This window comes from Etheostoma spectabile, chromosome 9, assembly GCF_008692095.1.
Source record: "Etheostoma spectabile isolate EspeVRDwgs_2016 chromosome 9, UIUC_Espe_1.0, whole genome shotgun sequence".
Classification (NCBI taxonomy): Eukaryota; Metazoa; Chordata; class Actinopteri; order Perciformes; family Percidae; genus Etheostoma; species Etheostoma spectabile.
The window spans coordinates 37,355,657-37,375,630 of NC_045741.1; the positions used below are offsets into that span (position 1 = coordinate 37,355,657).

Consider the following 19,974-nt stretch of genomic DNA (forward strand, 5'->3'; position numbering starts at 1 on the left):
CTCTTTTCAAATAAATAAATGTGAAATAATGAATGAAATATGACCTATTCTGTGTCAGCTTCAAAATCCAGCTTTAACTAAATATCTCTTAAAACCTTATCAATGTAATAAGATAAGGTTTTCAGTGTCATTGTGACCTTTGAGATCTCCAGCACCTTTTTTTGACACTAAAACATATATGCTATCTTTGCACAAGGTGCACTCCGCCTCTCACTTGTCCTGACCGGGACGGTACATGGAAAGTTTTTTTTGCAGTTCAACTGTGAAGCTGCACTAACGCTTCAGCTCCAATTTCTGATCTGGTCCCTGTATGTGCTCCCTGTCTGATCTGCTCCATGTATGTGCTCCCTGTCTGTTCTGCTCCATGTATGTGCTCCCTGTCTGATCTGCTCCATGTATGTGCTCCCTGTCTGATCTGCTCCATGTATGTGCTCCCTGTCTGATCTGCTCCATGTATGTGCTCCCTGTCTGATCTGCTCCATGTCTGTTCTGCTCCCTATCTGATCTGCTCCATGTCTGTTCTGCTCCCTGTGTGTGCTCCCTGTCTGATCTGCTCCATGTCTGTTCTGCTCCCTATCGGATCTGCTCCATGTCTGTTCTGCTCCCTGTATGTGCTCCCTGTCTGTTCTGCTCCATGTCTGTTCTGCTCCCTGTATGTGCTCCCTGTCTGTTCTGCTCCATGTCTGTTATGCTCCCTGTGTATAATCCCTGTCTGATCTGCCCCTGTCTGTTCTGCTCCCTGTGTATGCTCCCTGTCTGATCTGCTCCCTGTCTGTTCTGCTCCCTGTCTGTGCTCCCTGTCTGATCTGCTCTCTGTCTGTGCTCCCTGTCTGATCTGCTCCCTGTCTGATCTGCTCCCTGTCTGTGCTCCCTGTCTGATCTGCTCCCTGTCTGATCTGCTCCCTGTCTAATCTGCTCCCTATCTGATCTGCTCCCTGTCTAATCTGCTCCCTGTGTGTGCTCCGTGTCTAATCTGCTCCCTGTCTGATCTGCTCCCTGTCTAATCTGCTCCCTGTGTGTGCTCCCTGTCTGATCTGCTCCCTGTCTGATCTGCTCCCTGTCTGATCTGCTCCCTGTCTAATCTGCTCCCTGTGTGTGCTCCCTGTCTGATCTGCTCCCTGTCTAATCTGCTCCCTGTCTGTACTCCCTGTCTGATCTGCTCCCTATGCGTGCACTTCACAGAGCCGCCCACAAGGCAGCGTCTCGGGAATTAGGTTACGCAACCGTACCTTAGTATTGTGTGCAAAGTCAATTTAAGTACATGCCAAAAAAAAACGTTTGGTCACCCTACATCAGGAGCATCGCCAACTCATCCACCAACACAGTTTGCTTTACCTTCGCTTTTGATATATGGTCAGTGTACGGCTTTTATTCTTGTTAGCTCTCTTCTAAACTCTGGCCCCGCAGTTCAGGGTCTATAGGCCAGAGGGTTAAATCATACATTGGGAGTTGGGTTGGGAACCAGAAGGTTGCTGATTCAAGTCCCCATACAGACCAAAGTACGCAGTGTGGACTGGTAGCTGGAGAGATGCCAGTTCACCTCCTGGGCACTGCCAAGATGCTTTTGAGCAAGGCATCGAAGCCCCCTCAACCGCTCAGGTCACCTGTTCAGCAGTCACAGTCCACTCTCTCTGACTTTTCTCAATTAGTGCATGTAAAGGACCTGAGCGTGTGTGTCTATTCAGGCCTGTGTGTAGTGTGTAATAACAACACAGTTTAAATATTGTAATTTAGATCAATAAAGAGTATTAAAAAAAAAAATTAACAAGGAAAAAAAAAAGTCTTGGACTCGGACTTGAGTCTGACTCAAGTCACTATTCTCAAGACTCAGGACTTGGAAATTGCGCACTGATGACTCGGATTTGAGTTTTTATGAAATTGGACTTGGAAATTGGATGAAGTTTCTGACTTCTTGAGATGTTTCCTTTGTAGATAACAGGCTGGATTTGGTTTTTCTCTCCAATTAATTTGAAGGAGGTGATAAGGAGAGGCAAGAAATCAATATGAGCCTAAGCAACGGAGAAAAATAAAATGAGATTCAAGAGGGGGAACCTTGTCTGCGAATCCATTCCCACGCCTTGATTAACAACCATTCCCTTGAAGTAAAGCGAGTTAGAAACACTTTTGCTTCATTCATTTATTCACAGATTGGAAAACAACCCTAAAATAACACTTTTTTAAATGTATAATTTGGTCCCTCAAGGCTCAATAGAATTGGATCAACAAAAGCAAAGTTGTTAAGAAAGCTTGTCTTTTTTTTTTTTCTTTGAGAAATAAAGCGGTTTACTAACAAGCAAGGAATACAGAAATACTTCTACTTTCAAAGAGAAAAATCTCACAAAATCTCATCAGCATACAGCATCCTAGCATGACTCTATAAAGTACAAAATCTCTAGCCATACCAACCTTTTAACAAATGAGCCATAACTATGGACCATTTTGTACCGTAAGTCTGAGAAAACAAAGATTTGTACTAAAATGTTAACTCTCATGCAGACCTACACACAGCTATGCATCGATGCATTAAACAGGCTACTGGTTAGTATACAAACACCATTGACCACAGCGTCCCCAGTTAGAGCATTTGTCTAAGCCTAATAAAAGGACATCCATTTAGTCTAGCTCCTCTGACATTTGTACTTGTATACACAGTAATGTTTAATTGTTGTACACGCGGAAAAGCCATTTTCTTTCAATTGTTGAAGTCATGGGGTACTCAAGTCCTGGACTTGGACTTGAGTCTGACTCAAGTTGCTGTTCTCAAGACTCAGGACTCGACTTGCGCAATGATGACTCAGACTCAAGGATTTATGAAACTGGCCTCGGAAGTTGGATGAAGTTTCTGACTTTTTTGTATATGAAATAGACAGAGATGGAGACCTCAAGTCGCTATTCTCTGGACTTGACTCAGGCTCAAAGTCAGGTAAGGGTGACTCAACTTGAACTCTTCTTTGGTGATTCAAACTTGGACTCGAACACCGGGGACCTGAGACTTGACACGGACTCGACTACAACTCGGTTGCAGTTGCTGTAATGTCGTCATCTCTTATACTGACTCATCTCGAAGACATTATGGCTTTCGATTTTTGGAAAAAAGCAGCTGTCTTCCCCTTTTCAAAAGCCGAGTCTGAATTTGCTAGGTAACTAATCACCAGGGATGCATCAGTTCTAGTATAACTGAGAGGGGGATTTAATTTCCTTTATGCTGATTAGCAACGTCATAAAAAGAATGTAGTTTGATTGCAGAACACATTGTGTTTCTCCGTGGTGACATACTTTGTGTGTGTCCTCACACACGCACAGTATATGGGGAGGGGGGGGGGGGTATCTACATCACATCTGCTCCTTATTTAAATTCACCTCCTTTTATGTCAGTTGCTAGTTATAATGAGGAACGCAGCTTCTGCACTTAGCCACAAGAGGAGACTCCTGTTACGCAGCAGAGGAGAGAGAGAGAGAGAGAGAGAGAGAGAGAGATGATCTAATCTGGGCAGGCTGGAAAGGAGCATCACCATCACACCCAAACAAAAAGAGAAAGATTTTTTTTCTCCCCCATTTTCTATTCAGTGATTTCAATTTACTGCATGGTAACAGCCTCGAAGAACGAGGAAAGGGAGACAGGAAACGACAGGCAGAAATCCTTCTCTTGTTATGATTTATATTCAACACCATCTCCTGCAGTGGTTCCCCTCGCTGCACGTGGGAGAGACGGAAAGCCCCAAAGCCCCCTCTGAGAATGAGATTCTATGAGCGTAACTGAATTACAATCAACCTGCTGCTACCGCTGAGCATGTAAGAGCAGAGATCTGTGAGCAAAAATGGATTTGAAAGCCATAATCTGCCAGTTGAATGGCAATGGCTCTTTGTGCGGTCTGGCTTTATAAGCTGGCAGGATGTGAAGTCCTCGCCCCCCCCGCGGGAGACATCTACTGCACTGTCAACTTTCTCAGGAGAAGAAGAGAAGGAGGTGAAAACAAGAATGTCAGAATTGGACAAATAAAGCCTGTTCTGTGAGCCCCATGCACAAGAAAGCATGCCTTTTTTAAAATAAATTAAATAAACACCAAACGTCTTTGAGGGCAGCCATCTTGTCTAAAAGCTTAAATGTAAGTGCCTACCTCATGGCTGTAAACCCTGTGCACAAAGACAAGAAAGGCAATACAAGACAAGTGTTTGTTCTCCCTGTTAGGACAGAGCGCATGTCACTAGTACTAAGAGAGCATTAAAAGTTATAGTTTATGGAGATTACTGTGATATTTGTGACCGGAGTGCTAGTGGCTGTCTGGTTAGTTAGTTCTGAACCTGTCCTCTTCAAGCATGCCACGCTCTGTTTTCATTGTCATCTAAGCAATGCAGACAATCAAAAATATATTACAATTCATAAAATAAAATAAAATAAAAATAAACAACACAAAGTTGTCACATAGCTGGGAAGCGTTTTCAGTCTTAAACAACAAACGTCAAGCCCAGTCATCATGACCCGTAGTTAGAAAAAAAAGGATATCTTCCTTTTCAAAAGAACACTTTAAGAGAACTGTTAACTGTTATGTCAATCTGTCTAAACCAGTGGTTCCCAACCTTTTTGGATTGTGGCTCTTTCAAACCAAGTAATGTTTACTTGTGACCCAATGACCTGATGACTTGAGGGAAGTGTACCACGATTGGAGAAACAATGCACCAATCAGAGCTTTGTGTGCGGGATTAAGAATGGGGCCCTTATCTTCCAACATACAGTAGCTAGTTACTATAGCTACATCTATGAAATGGATGAGATGACGTAGTTGTACAGGTTGTTGTAAGTCGACTTATATAAATACCTATTGTATTGAATATAGACATATTCCATTAATCAAATCTTAACTACGCATAGCAATCGCTATCATAGCTTCCACCTTCACTGAAAATGGCGTTAGCGGGATAGAGTCTTCCTTTAGTACTGATTGCTGAAGACAAAACCAAACAAAACAGTCATTAAAACATATAGTCAGACTTCTCTATGGACCCTCAGGTTGGGAACTACTGATCTAAACCTCCAGTGTCAACAACTTAAGTATGCCTCATGTAGCTTTAATTGATTATAGCTGGTATTTTAAATAATTTTCTAGACCACGAACAGTGATCAAAGCAACTTATTCGCTAATGCATGGTCATGCGACTAGCTGTTGCGTCCAGATCTGTAGCTTTCTTCTCCTCTAATAGCACCTGGTTTCACAGTGGATCAACAAGTACACAGGCCATATTAGCCCTCAGCTTCACTTATTTATACTGGAAAGCAGAGACAGGAAGGCAGCAGTAGAGATGGAAATAGACACAGAAACAATTATTACTGAAGCCATATGGTGTTTGATACGTCAGCTATGTATGTTATTTTTAAAATGAATATTTCTATATCAATAAAAAATGTGAAACGTTGAAAAGCTTTGTAATGTTAACAGCCATGAAGACAGACTGACTGCATTTCTAGTGCATCAGCTATGTGTAAGATTTTGATTTAAAGCATACTTTTTATAGTGTGTTAATGGGCGTGGATCACACCATTCAAGCTGTACACAGAGAAGTTGAAAACGAGGCGAGACACATCAAAAACGGGAAGAAAAGTGTGTTTCAGCAGGAGTGAGGTTGAGGAGGAGGACGACTGAAGCCCTGCTACACTGGGCTGTGGTCCGGAGTAGCGTGTGTGGCCGCCACCGTCACACACTCAGTGGCTGTGCCCTTGGCCCTGCGAAGGCCTGTGTACAGCCTCTCATCGAGGTTAGCAGCCAGTTTGTCTGTGAACTCTGCTGTGATGGTCTGTGGGCCGTAGCCCGAGGAGTCGGGCAGCTGAGGGGGAAAGCGCTCGTCCGGGGGCTCGGGAGGGAGTCCAGACTGTTTGCTGTCCTCCTGAGGCTCATGCTGTGCCCCCGGCCTTTCATCTTTGTCTGAGATGAAGGGATGATGAAGTGGTGGAGGAGAGGATGAGGAGGCACGGTCCCCAGTGTCTCTGACAGTGAGACTCTGCTCCCTGTCCTTGCCCCCACTCTCAGTATTTGTGGGCTCCTTCGGAGTATCAGGAGTGTTGCCGGTCCTGTCGCCGGTCTCCTCGTCTGGAGCACTTACTATGCGGGGAAGCGTGCTGTGGTAGCTTGTGTCCAGTGGGTAGTTTACACTCTCCCCCCTCCGTAGTGGGGTCCGCTGTCTGTCAAAAGAGGACTGGAAGTGTCGGACACCAGGGTCACTCCACTGCTTGTGGCGCTGCCACTGCTTGCGGAGGTGGATTCGGGACCGGTGCTTCCTTAGCGGTGACTCCTGCTGGTCAAACTGAGGGTCATGGCGGAGGAACTCGTGGAAGAGGGCGTCCGTCTTCTCATCTATGCTGTAGTCTCGCCGGTGCAGCATCGGCGGTTGAGGTGAAGGCTGCGCAGCCTCTCGCGGTGTGAGCATCTGACCATATGGGAACCAGCTCAGTGAACCAGGACCTGTTTCTACAGAAACTCCTCCACTGGCAACCAACAACAACTCTTCCTCAGGCTCCTCCTCAAAGAGATGAGACTCAAAGCTCTCGCCGATTGTGCCAGTCCGCCCTGCGTTGGTAAAGTGGTGCCTTTTCTCGTGAGCGGTTCTGTCCTTAGGGCTGCTGCTGAAGCTCCCAAACAGTCGCAGGTCTTCTGGACCACGAGAAGGAGCCTCTATCGACGCATAGCCGCTGTCCATCTGCAGCAATTTACGGGTCCCTGTTTCTCCGTCGCTGCTCCCTCGCTCTGACTCTGTGCTCTCCTGTTTCCTCTTTCTTCTCTCCTTCACCCCCAAACTCTCATCCATATACATTGAAATGTCCTTGTCATCCTCTCCGTCCTCTGCCTCATCCCCTAAATCCTGGGACAGGTAACTGAGCAGCCTTCCTCTTTCTGTCTCTGTGCGCACGCCCAGCAAACACACACTTTCAACATCACTGCAGACAGAGTTCCTGTCATTGTTGCTGCTCTGATCAGAGGCGGCGTATTGTTCCAGTGTCGCACGTAGGGTCCAGATGTCATTGCAATGGGACTGGGGGTCCTGGGGTTCTAGGGGGTACGAAGGGTCTGCACCTTCCCTTCTTGCCAGGGACAGTGCTTCGTCTTGGGGATCAGGGGATAGGCCAATCACCCCTGGTCCTCCATGGCTGCAGCTGGGCTCCACCATCACCTCTACCTCTACCCTGTAGTGTGCACACAGGTGTGGAGAGATGAGATAAAATGAAAATAGTAAGGAGAGAAGGAGGAGAAACACACCGACATGCAAAACAAGTGTCAGTGTCCTACCTTAATAACACATTCATTGAGACACGGCTATGTTCACAGTGCACAGAATGATTGTCATGACTTGCAATGGCTGCTGTTGCATATCCTTAAACTTAACGTGGCTGATTACTGATGGCATGCACGCTCTGAAAATTCCCAGAAATCCCCCTGCTGTCATGTTTAAAGAATACATACTGTATGAAATGCCACATGAGTGATATCAGTAGCAATAAACTTAGCAATAAAAAGCAAGAGGATCATCAAATTTCTGAGCTCAAAGCGGCCTCCAGGAAATGGCTTTTATTTTCAACAACAAACATCTGCAAACATAGACAGGAAACACAGATTTTGTTTAATCTAATATTCAGCACAGGAAAATAAATGGTTATATAAGAAAATACTCAGGGAGATTGGTTATTTTTGTTATATAATCTAATATTGGACAAAACCTACATTGCTATGATTGCAAACTTGAAATAACAAAATAAAGAAGTAGTGGCCCTTGCACTTTTGGGACATAATGACTTTATCAGACCATGTCAGCAATAGAATGGTTTACTATGCCAGAATAAACCATGCGTCCCGATTCTCCACTTTTCTTCAAAAAAAGTGCACTCTGAGAATCCCCTACATCTGGCTCCCAATCGTGAAAGTGGTTCTTGTTTACTGGCATTAGACACAACTCAGGCTGTGGCTGCATAGTATTTACAGTTACACAGCAAGTTGTGTATTAATCTAATAAGATGTGACAGCCAACCAACTTGTCTGGAGGCAAGCGGACAGTTTTCAAACATAATTTTCTACATTTTCTTACAGTTCCGTTTTGTTGACTCTGACATTTGTTTTTGGCAAGCACACTTTGTATGTTGAGGCAAAGTGGTGAAAAATTGGGACTTCAAGACATATTCTACCGTGTATGATTCCTACACATTTTCTAGCTACAGTAAAGAAATGAGTGCAAGGCAGCAAAGCAGTGAACAGGATGAATGGCAAGGAAATTAAAAATACCTGCCGAGGGAGGGGGGTGGTGTGGATGGAGCTGAGAGGAGGCGTGTGGTGGGGTGACTGGGACAGTAGGTGATGTCCTGGGTGTGGGCGATGTACTGGATGAGGTCTATGTGGTGCGCGTCGTTGTAGTCCTGGTCCATGCTCTCGCTGGCGGCTCGCTGGCGCTGGAACTGTCTCCTTTTTGGCGAGCCTGGCTCACAACAATCATGGGGGAAAGAGCAGTGAGTGGTACAAGTTGTGTGACAGCAGGCAGAAGTAAAGTGACACTTAATTCAGGAGAAAGCTTCCATCAGCTGTTGAGGTTTTTGAGGGGATTTTGTGATCTTTTTTTGGTGATCGGTATGATTGAAAGGATTAAGCTTGGGGAAGCATGGGGAGAAGTGTGTATATAGGATGAAGGCAGGGAGGATGTACTCAGGGGCTCAAATTGACTTGGAACGACAAACTTTACGTCACTGAGCCATCTGTCTTGTCCGTGTGTGTGTGTGTCTGTGTGTATTTCCGAGTCTTAACAGCCAAAAGACATCTCACAGTTGGTTGCTGGAGCCCCCTGCTTAACCGTTGTCTGTTTTCCCAAGAGAGTATCGCCAAAAATACTAAACACACAAATAAATAGAGGAAATACATCTAAGAAAGAAACTGCCGACAGCACAACTTTACTTTCTCTTGTGATTTTTTTTTTTTTTTTTAAAGTCACAAAGAGTTATTGCACTTTCCGTGCTGAATTGGCACAGTTTTTTTTCTGAAATACTTTACACCCCCAAGGATCCATTACCTCTGGTGTCCAGACTCGAGGCTCTCTGGCTGCTGTTCAGCTTCCATTTCTTGATCTTGAAGTAGGGACTGGCCCCCTCCAGACTAGCATGGCGCCGCAGTTTAGTGAAGAACTGCAGCATGGGCCCCTGGCTTCCTACACCGCCGCCAGCATGAGGGGCACCATCGCTCCTCACCGCGGCCCCTTCTCCGACACTGACACTGCTGCATCTGCCCCGGGGCCCCGCTCCCATCATCTCGATCTAAGAAAGGGAGAGAAAGAAACGTGGTCAGGAAGAAACCCCGCCATGACTGGTGCCGTGCACGTAATCCCTTCTGACAGGGATGTTCCACAAAGGCTTCCTTGTTTACCCATCAACCATCACTCTTGTTAGTCCTCCCCTCAGGCTCCCTGGCCCTCTAATGTCCTCATGGATGACTCACTGGTTGACTGGCAACTTTGCCATTTGGTGTACTGAGTGACTATCTTAAGAAAATGTATCACTCTCCAAATGATTAACTCAACACACTTCATTTTGACACATATATTGCATTTTTCCACATGACCCAACATGAGCTCTTGCAGGTCATTTGTATGCACACCCACACTTGTGAGGGCCCATTCTGGTTCAGGTGCATTTGGGGCATGTCCAAATCCACTTTTGCTAGTTTGACGGTGGAAAAAAGGGTCAGACCGCCTGGTTCAAAAGGGTTGTACTTAGTGTCTTCATTGATTTTTAGGTGTGTTTTGGGCGTAACGTGCAATAAACCAATCACAGTGTCATCTCCCATTCCCTTCAAAAGCCAGGCATGTTTTTACCTTGGCGCATTGCTATCATTATGGCGGATTTGCACCGTAATATTTTTATATGTAATCTTTTGGATGTTTGTGTACTGCTGCGCTTCCTTGTGTGTGTAACAAGCCTAGGCACATTTTACTAATGCACTGTTATAATAACAATGAAATGATGCGCTATTGCCTTTAGACCAGGTTTTTAGAATTCACCTGAACACACCTCCCTGTAAGACCAGCACACCCATAGGAGCAAACATGGGCGCAGGTGCATTTGCTTTTTAAATAACGTGAGCGCTGGACGGGAGTTTGACAACTGCGTAGGTCTTAAACTAGCAAAGACACTTACATTGGGCTTTGCCATAGGCTTAATTTAGACTGTAACTGTTACAATTACATTTTGCAATTCTTATTTTTCCCTTTTTTCTGTTTAAGCAACAGTTGTTATTTACGCTTTTATTTTGAAGTAATTAAGTCTCATCGGGCTGCTCTCGCGTGAGTTCTACTGTTAACACCAGCGGGCAGCAGATTTCATGGACGTGCATGTTACGGTGAAGATTTCATGCTGGCTAAAGCAGACCTGGATGTGAGCGGTTTAAGTCTACCTCTGAAGACTCAAAGACTTCCCTTTCTTTGTAGCATGCAGCCAACGAGGTATTTGTTTTGTTCATTTGCATTTTACTTGGGTAAATGGTATTCCACATGCTTTGCATTGTATTGTTTATGTTAAGCTAACATTGTTTCTATATTTTCATCAATGTTGTCTTATTAGTTATCACGGTGGATTTGGAGCGAGGATTTCAATAAACTAGTAGCAAGAAAACCACTTGTGTCTGCCTGTGCATGGAAGGAATTACATAGACAATGTACAGGCAATTTAGCCAAATCCCTGCACATGTGGTCTTGAAATAAAATCCAGAGTCCTCTTTAATCAAGACCGAGTAAAAATTTGATCGATTCCGAGACGAGACCTTCAAAAATTGGTCTTAAATCTTAGATCTTTAGGACCAAGACCAATCTCAAGTACTACAATACTGACAGTAAGTTAATACTTTATATTCATTGTAATGTTCACACACACACCAGGGCAAATTCCTTGTAAGAAATGACTTAATAAAACTGATTCTGATGCAATACATTAGACAGTAGGTCACTTACAGAGCTGGAGCTTGGCTCTTTTACGCTGAGAGCAATAGCATTCTTGCTGAAACTGGTGTCCACCACGGAGTTAAAAGCATCTCCGGGGAGGGCACAGCTGGGATTGACGCTCAGGCTGGTCAACGCCGTTTGTGGTAGTGGGCACAGCATCGGCTGAAGGGTAGCACATACAAAACACGACATTTTTTAATCTATTGTTGAACATGCATGTTTTCTGCAAAGCTACATTGATTAATCCAGTTATTGGAAGTAAGTTAGCACCACTTCCAAAGTTTGTTTTGATGTTTAGTTTGCATTTATGATGGAATATCATGCCCAGATGTCAGTAATTGAACATCTGGGAAATCAAAATGAGCAAGCTGAGAGATCTTCCCCGATCTTGCCCTGACCCAAGAGATTACTGTCTGAAAGACTAACGATGCATCAGGACTAATAGCAGGTTGGAAGCTGTCACCTGGAAGATTGAAAGCGCTGACTTAGCCACAGGGCGCGTTGTCATGGTGATGCTGTTCTCGGCTGAGTCGCACTCATGGATAGTGACTATATTGAGGCCCGGGGGAGGGATGTGGAGGTGTGTGAGCCGGGCGTTCTTCAGGTGGTGGAAGTCGCCCTCTGTCAGAGTGTACCTGCGGCGGACAACGGAGTTCATTAAATAAAAAGATATGAAATCCTAAAAGATGGGACCTAAGTCGACTAGCCTCTTGATAAGTAATATATCATGGAGCTCATCCTTGCACAAGAGGCAAATTGCCAAGGGGAAATATCTGACTTCAGACCAATCAGAGCTACACTTGATTCGGCTTTTAGCCCCACAGGAAAATTCCTTTTGAAGAATTTGCACATTAGGCTCAGGGCTTTCAGAGAAAAGTAGGGCAGTGAAATAATGGCAAAGGGTGAGAGCTCTTTGTGTCCACAGCATACATAACACAGTCTGAACTAATTCTTAACCCTAAACTAACATAGAAGAGAGATGGACCAAGTTTAATGTGTAAATCCTTTGATCTCAGAAAGCAGTAAAGCTGGAGTGCATGGACATTAAAGCGAGTTAAACACTGACTAAAAGGCACTTTGCAAATGCGGGCTTGTGTGTATGTTCGCTTTCTAACCTGCGGCCCTTCTCCTGGGCCTTCTTGCCATGATCAAAGAGCGCAGCCTCATTGAAGGAGACGCGGCGGCCTGTGGTGCCCGTAGAGAGGAAGCGCTCAGACTCCTGGTCGTGAGAGCTGGCCACTGACAGGCACTCCGACTCATCCACCCGGATGGTGATTTCTACCGGAGATACAAGAGGAACGAGACAGAGGAGGCAGACAGATAGATGGGCAAAGGAAGAGCGAGAGGTTATTGTCATTCAGTGAACTATATCAAGGACGTTCAATCACAAAAACACTTTTTTTATAAACAAATAACTAAACAATTGTACTTTGTATTTAGTGCCAATTAGCAAACAACTCAAATGGGAATAAGGTCAACTTTATACCTGCTAAACATAAGCATTATAGCATTGTCAGTGTGAGCATGTTAGCCTGCTGACGTTGACATTTAGCTCAACGTAGCTCTGTGTCTATGTAAAGGCTCACAGAGCTGCTAGCATGGCTGTAGACTCCTTTTACCTTACATTCATGCAGGTACACTTCGGATTAGGTAATAGGTGATGTTTTATCTAATGTATGCAGGATTGCTATAGCTCAAATTAAAGTCTCTCGTAAGTGCAGGTGCCCCAGTTCACCAGCCGTGAACCACAACAACCCCAGTTCCAGTCTAGCCGGGGAGCCTTGTTGCATGTCATTTCCCTTCTCTTCAAAACTGGGTAATAAAAAGGCAAAACATACCCCAAAAATGATTTTTAAAAGTCTGTCCCAAGTCAACCCATGTCTGCTACACTGTATATTTACCCTGACTTTAACTGAAGTGAAGCATCTGACGTTCAGACACCTCTGTGGAGGATAAGAATGGTAATATGGCAAGCTGACTGAAAAACCAAACAAAAAGCCTTACAATAGCAAACTGATGCTGCCTCTTAATAAATCATTTCCATCTTAGACGGAGTGCATTCACTGGTCCAAAAAAATTTGAAAATGTGTTCCAGGAATGGGCACGGCAACGTAAACAAATTTAGCCGGGATCACAACAGATTAATGGAATAGACATTACACATTTGTGCTGATGGTGATAAAATATCCCTGCTTCCGTCAATCCAATCCCTCTGTCTCCATCACTCCTCCCTCTCTCTCTGTTCCCCTATCCCTCCCTCCCCACATCTCTTCCTCTTTGTCCATTCTTCTCTTACCATGGGTGGGCTGAGAGTCCTCCACGTAGGTGGTGTTGGTTTTCTCAGGGTCATCGCTGGCCCTGGGGTGCACAGAAACATTCAGATCAATGCTGTGACTTGATTCCCCCTGATGTCTGTCTTTCATCTGTCAAACCCCACCGATGGAAGCAGCCACTGGGGCTTTGTGTTCAGCGGCATTACAGTTTGATCTTTCTGTTCAGTGTTTAAAAATGCTAGTGTATGAGGAACGAATGTTCACCATGCTGTTTGTGTAAATGGCTGCCTCCCTGGCTAATCAATGAGGGCCTAAATCGTTGTCAGTAACTTGATAATCCTCAGGGCCAGGGGACCTCTGGAACTGATAAAGTATGGTGCTTTGTTAGATTGCATGTGTCAACTCATCTTTCAGGAGCACAGAGAAAAGACACATTGTTTAGGGGATAAAGCATGCATCATTCTTCGAGTGTCTTCAACCACGTCCTTTTCAAGTTCTTTAACTGCGTCTGATCTCCAAACATGCTTCTTTAATCTCAGAATTTGCATTGTGAGGCCGAAAAAAAGAAACACAAAGGTCTTTTCAGACACTTCACTCCATCTGATTTGTGTGTGTGTGTGTGTGTGTAAATTGACTTGAGGGATTTCTCTGTTCACACAGATCTGTGCTTCTTCTTGTCTTTCATTTCCTCTGTGGCTCACGCTTCCTCATACTGTGTGCGTCTTCTCCGTGTGCGTGCGGGGCTGGGTTGAGATGTGAGATTAATCACTGCCGATGGCTGCTATAAAATCTCATTACACTCATCATTTGTACCAGTCTGCCCGATTCTCCCTTGCTCTACCTCTGCGAGCTTTACCTTTTTGCGGCTCAGCTTCTGGGCTCTCTGTCCATCTGCATCTAGCTTGTGCGCTCTCATATATTCAAGTGCACTTGATGATGTGTGCTGCCGTAGAAACCACACATGAATGGCAAATAAGACGAGCATGAATATTGAATGCGTTTCCAGCTGGGTGTTTTCATAACAGCACCACAGGGGTCTGTGAGTGAGTGCACCGGGTTGTCCGGCTTCAACATGCTTCCACCGGATTCTATAAGTAAACAAAATTCTTTTATGTCCACCTGCTGCATTACAGCTTCAGATGCTTTAACTTTTTATTGGATCACTGCATTTTGTGTTAATGGTATCACACTGAAGATGGGGTTTGGGATTCACTGGGTGGAGCAAACTGGACGATTGCACAGGAAATTCAGTAGTAAGCTTCATTTGCAACCTGATGAGCCTCATCTATTACGCATGTTTACACATTCAATGTACCAGTCTGTCTTTAAATAGTGAGCTCATGGAGGAGTAGTTTCTGTCAATGGACTTTGTGTACTCGTGTGTGCTACATGCAACCTGTGCAGACTCTATACTACCTCTGGGAAGCAAAGAATCTTTAGTTTTTGTTGAACCTGCGCGGGAGTGGTGTTGATTTGAGGGAATTTTTTTAGGGGTGTAAAGTTGGGTGTTAGTGTGTTGGATTGCATCATAAGATGTCTCGAGAAATTAAATAACAGGGGCACCAGCAAACAAAATAAATATATATTACAACGAAAACCAATACAGCAACGCTGGCTACTTTTCATGATCTTATCATTACAGGGCTTTTGTCATTAAACTTGTATTAATGTTGGTTGCCTGCAGTGTTCTGGAGTTTTAATTTATGCAAAACTTTTCATAAGTCGGTTTGGATGAGAGTGAAATGCTTAAAAAAAAAACATCATTTTTTTGCGTCGCACCTGGCACAGCACCGCCCTCCTCGACAGCAGCGGCGGCAGGCGATGAGGAAGACAGAGATGAAGGTCACCGTTCCTACCAGGAAGATGGAGAAGATCACCAGGAGGAGCACATAGCCATCTTGCTGCTCCGCGGCCTCAAATGGAATCTCCTGAAGATACAGAGTTTGAGTTCAACTTCAAGTTTAAAGAACTTTATTTATCCCCAAAAGGGCAATTCAGTTTTTAACAGTCGACAGACCTAAAACCTTCACACATAAAACAGCAGACCGGAGAATGTCAAAGACAACGCACGAGGGACTGAGCAATGAGTTCAAAGTACAATTTAAGCAGAATGATAGATAATAATAAATATCTTAAGAGAAATAAATAAGGTTCCAAGACAAATGGGACATTAGTAGTATAAACCTCATGATAGTAGAGGACGGTAAAGATGAATAAGACTATGACTTGTAAATGTCTGCATTGAAAAAGGTCTACACTGTAACTTTATTGTACTCTACCGACAGATGTATTTACTGGTAATTGGACCTCAATCCCACTTATATTCATGAGTAGGCAGTGAGGGAAGACCAGGAAGAGGGGTATGTGTCTTCTTGTGCTGAATTTGTGTTTTTTTTGTGTGTTTTTTTACAATTTAAACATGTGCTAGATTAAAAGGGAGAGCACAAGTAAAGCAAAAAGCTTTCAAGACTTGATAACTCGGGACTGTAGAGTAGCTGTAGTTGGTTGGGAACATGTGACCACTCTGGTGCATCGGTAAGAATGCAGGAATGCTTGGATGCTGTCTTCAGTAGATTTATTAACAACAGCAGGCAGATGATTGTCTGTGTTGACCCCCGCTGCCCCGAACATGAGTGACAAGTCTTTCATCACAAGTATCAACCCACTGAAACTGTTCACTGGTGATTGATGCGGCAGCGCTCTAAGCTGAGTGAGAGAGGTAGAAACATATCTACCCTCCACTCGAGCCTCACATTTGGAACGCTGATACAGTGTAGCTGCATTTCAAGTCAGATCCAGGTCACATTTTTGTAATAAGACAGAGAGACGTGCCATCGGTATGCCACTCACGTAATCAGAGAAATTCCATTCTCACGCAACAACTGCAGCCTAGATTTGACAACCTTACAGTGCAGCTGTTTTACCTTCCCAGTAACACCATGCAGCCTAAAAAGATTGATTTAGCACCACCGGCTGGCTGGCCTGCATGAAGTGAATCTATAAATGCAACAGAGAAATTAATCAATAACTACCAGGGCTATTAACCTGTCTGCAGTGTACCTTAGCTATGGTAAATCTCTCACAGGAAGGACTGCAGCTGAGGGAATTAAACACACAAGGAGCACCGGTAGAGGCTATTGTATAGCCACAAATATTGTTTTGTAACATGTTTCAACAGAGGAGAACCTCTTGAAATCCCTCCCTCTTTATTCATTGGAAAGACTTCCGATTCCAAATTCAATCCACCACTCAAGCTCACACAAAAAGCTGATGGCAAGCTTTTACTGACAATAACTACATAAGTATAATCTATTACCTCACCAATTACTATTTCCTGTCAATATTATTCTGTACGTTGCATTTTCTAGATTTATTTCTGATTTTCTTAAGCTGAATTTGTCTTATTTATCCAGTTTAAAAAATAAAAGGTCTTTCTCTTGTTCCTAGGCTACAGAAGAGGGAATGAAATGATTTAAATAAAATGATAGACAGGAACTTGAGTGGAAGAGCAGAGAACAGCAGGCCTTGTTCTTTCATGGAGTATCAGAGTGACGTGACAAATAATGTTATGTAAGGAAAAACAAGCTTTCGATATCAGAACGACGCCCTTCTAGTAGCGATAGAGCTTAAGAGTGTTATGTTACGTATGTAGGGAGAACGCACAGCAAGTGTTAATGAGCGCTAGACTCAGATGTCACATTTCTATTTCTCTGCAAGGGGAAATTAAAGATGAGATTAGATCTGAAATTTAATTATGTCAGGTCCAGGTCAGGATGTTCTTTATTAGCCAGTCAATCGACCAGATGAGAGTATATGGGAAAGTATGGTTCTGGAGGGGAGCTGGACGTAACACACACTGAGATAAACACACACACACACACACACACACACACACACAGGAAGTTTGAGAATAAGCTGGTGGCGAAAGGCAGACTTACTGTAGAGTTTTCTGGTAGGATGTTCCAGACGGTAGACTCATTGCTCATGGTCCAGGCCAACTAGAGAGTCCCCCTGAGAGATAGCACACGCACACACACAAACACACAAAGGAAGTGACTGTTACCGGAGCAGTTCATCAAAACACAAAGTCAGCCACCAGAGATACTGCGTTATATCTGTGTAGATAAATCCACAAACACGCTGCACGTTTAAACATAAAACAAAACTTCTCTGAATTCATAGAATAAAGAATAGCTTTGCTGTCTATTGTTGATGTCGGAAGTCCAGTGACACACTGTAGGATGTGATAGAAGATGCCCTTTGCTGCAGAAAGATCTTGTTTCATCTTAACAGCCATTAACAACTGCGAGTCGCAGCAGAGACCAAATGGATGTGTGTACGGCGTGTGCTTGTGTTGAATCCCACAGAAGATGCAAATGCTAGCATCTTGGCTGTAAATCATCACCCATTATTCCATAGCATCCTGTAGAATATGGACACACACACACACACACCACACGACTGCTGCTATGCGTTTACTCTTGCAGATCAGCCATTAATACAGCTACTGCAGCACCAAACGCCCACACACACACATTCCCTGGATGGATACTCACCCAGCAGGGTAGGAGCAACATGCCAGCAGCACTCAGCGCTCTTTGCTCGCCTGCCAGTCACTGCAGCACTGAACTTCAGCACCACAACCTGTAAGCTATTGCCCGAGCTGTTTGCTGCCAGCCTGTCTAACTTCCCTGCACACTACCGTCCAAGCATGAAAAGCTCTTACGGGAAACACATCAGGCTGTGACCAGAATGCTTTCCTTTTGCAGTACTGTACCACATCCTGCTTTGTATCAGCCCAGCGTCTTACCCTGATGGAGGGCAGTGCGCAGCAGCAGCTCTGGATGTGTGTGTCAGGCTGTGGCTCAGGAGTCTCCTCCTCAGCTCCCTTGCTGCATGCTCTCAGCCACCTCAGCCCAACCAGCTGACTGAGCCTGAGCAGCAACGTTCCCCCTCAGGGCTGGTCCGCTGGCCTCGGAGCAACAGGACGGCAGTGCTGCATGGCTGATAACAAACACACGGCACAATGACTGGTTAATTATTCAGTTTGTGTGGATTAGTTTGACATTACTTTTATATATATCAGTGGTTTTGTTCTGTCTGTCTTACATTTGCTAAGTGCCTGCATTCAACAAATGCTCTAACTCTGAAGAGCAACTAACTTAATAACTTCAAAGATCATTGACAGGCTTCCATATACAGTCAGTAGTTCAGTACTATGAAATATTGTTTCATTACAAGGACTGACACCAAACACCAGAACATGCTCTTTAAAGCTCTTTAAAGGAAAAAAATGCAATATTACAGTTGGATTACAATGACAGGTACACCTTTCCTCTGCTGTCAGACTTCAAGAAAAATGTATAATGAGAAATAATCATTCGTTGTAAAATAAAATAAAAAAGTAAGCTATAAAAACAATATAGCCTTGTAGGCCTACTTTGTTGAGATTTGCTTACTTCCATGGTGTTGCAAACATTGACGATTGCTCTATTGATTGGTTACTGAGCAGATGGTGAGACACGGGTGTCCCAGCAATGGCTCATCCCGCCATGCTCCGCCAAATTTCCGTCTATCTATGCCAGCTACATTACTGGTTATCGTTTTCGATTCGAGCAGTCTTATATTTCGTCCCATTATTACTAGCCTACAATACATCCATAACACAGCATAGATTTGTCATGGTGGGTTTTGGACCTTGCAACAACCTGTTTAAAATGAGAAATTGTTGCACAGATCAAAGCACCCAGTTTCTTAACGCTCAGTAACATTACAGCAAGAGCTTCGTCTTTGGCAGCTGTTTCCTAAGGCTTGGCCGATAAGTTATCAGTGATAAAATCGTTTGCAAGGAGACAAAATCACATCCCATAAGGTGATGAAATGAAGCCGATAATCAACTTTAAAAAAATAACTTAAAAAAAATGGATGAAAAGCAGCTAACGTACACTCCGAGCAGCGCAGCGAGGTTAATAAATATGCCATCTTGATATTTCACAGGCGCATGATTTTCATCAGTCCGGTGACACACCGACAGAGACGACTGGAGCTCACGACTGGAACTGGCCGCACGAACACACGAGCAGCCGGCATGCAGCGAAGGTAGCACTCACCTACTCAACTGGCCGCGTCCAAAGCCAATAACACGAAACTCTTCTGTGAACACTTTAATGTGGATTTTAAAGCTAAAAGTATTTATGAATGAAACCCCACTGGTTAAGACACGCCCACCACGCAGTCAGAGGCGCGCCACGTGACGCAGAGGAGTGAGGTAAAGCTGAGTGATAGAAGAGTCTTTCCAAATTAGCCTGGTAATGCTCAGTCAGTCTTCACAGACAGTGTCAGGGAAACTATATATTTAAATATAGCCTACATTTTTTGTACACATTCGTTTTTGCTCTTTACTTTGTTTATTGATTTATTTTACAGTAGATGGAGTCAGTGGCTTGCAGGTGTGGGCAAAATGTTGACGCAGTTCCGACTAGTCCGTCTATGTGTTCGTGTGTTTGTGTGTGTGTGTGTGTGTGTGTGTGTGTGTGTGTGGGGGGGGGGGTCCTTTAGCTCCATACAAGTGGCATACAAAAGAGCACCAAAAACTTGGTCCCAGACCAGACTGTTGGGCCCCTATCATGTTATGCCTTTGGCGCCATCTACTGGTGACGTGTGCTCAGTACCTTTATAGATGAGAAACAGTAAAGGGGGGGGGGGGGGGGGGGGGATAACGTTTTCCAAATGGGCTCTGTTG

At 44.3% G+C, this 19,974-nt stretch overlaps 1 protein-coding gene across 4 annotated transcripts; it reads right to left on the minus strand.

Annotated features, from left to right (window-relative positions):
- Window positions 1-2,122: 2,122 nt before the first annotated feature.
- cbarpb (CACN subunit beta associated regulatory protein b) lies at window positions 2,123-19,528 on the minus strand. Of its 4 annotated transcripts, none has more exons than XM_032525129.1 (11): window positions 19,347-19,527; window positions 18,043-18,236; window positions 17,171-17,243; window positions 15,012-15,160; window positions 13,256-13,317; window positions 12,075-12,237; window positions 11,423-11,594; window positions 10,969-11,121; window positions 9,040-9,280; window positions 8,265-8,454; window positions 2,123-7,174 (listed from the first exon to the last, which is right to left on the minus strand). In XM_032525129.1, exons 3-11 carry the CDS (start codon window positions 17,216-17,218, stop codon window positions 5,647-5,649), a joined length of 2,706 nt encoding a protein of 901 aa, XP_032381020.1. In that variant the 5' UTR covers window positions 17,219-17,243; window positions 18,043-18,236; window positions 19,347-19,527; the 3' UTR covers window positions 2,123-5,646. The 4 variants fall into 4 exon arrangements, with proteins under 4 accessions (XP_032381020.1, XP_032381019.1, XP_032381021.1 ...); XM_032525128.1 differs by having other exon boundaries at window positions 19,343-19,527; XM_032525130.1 differs by lacking the exon at window positions 18,043-18,236 and having other exon boundaries at window positions 19,343-19,528.
- Window positions 19,529-19,974: the final 446 nt, after the last annotated feature.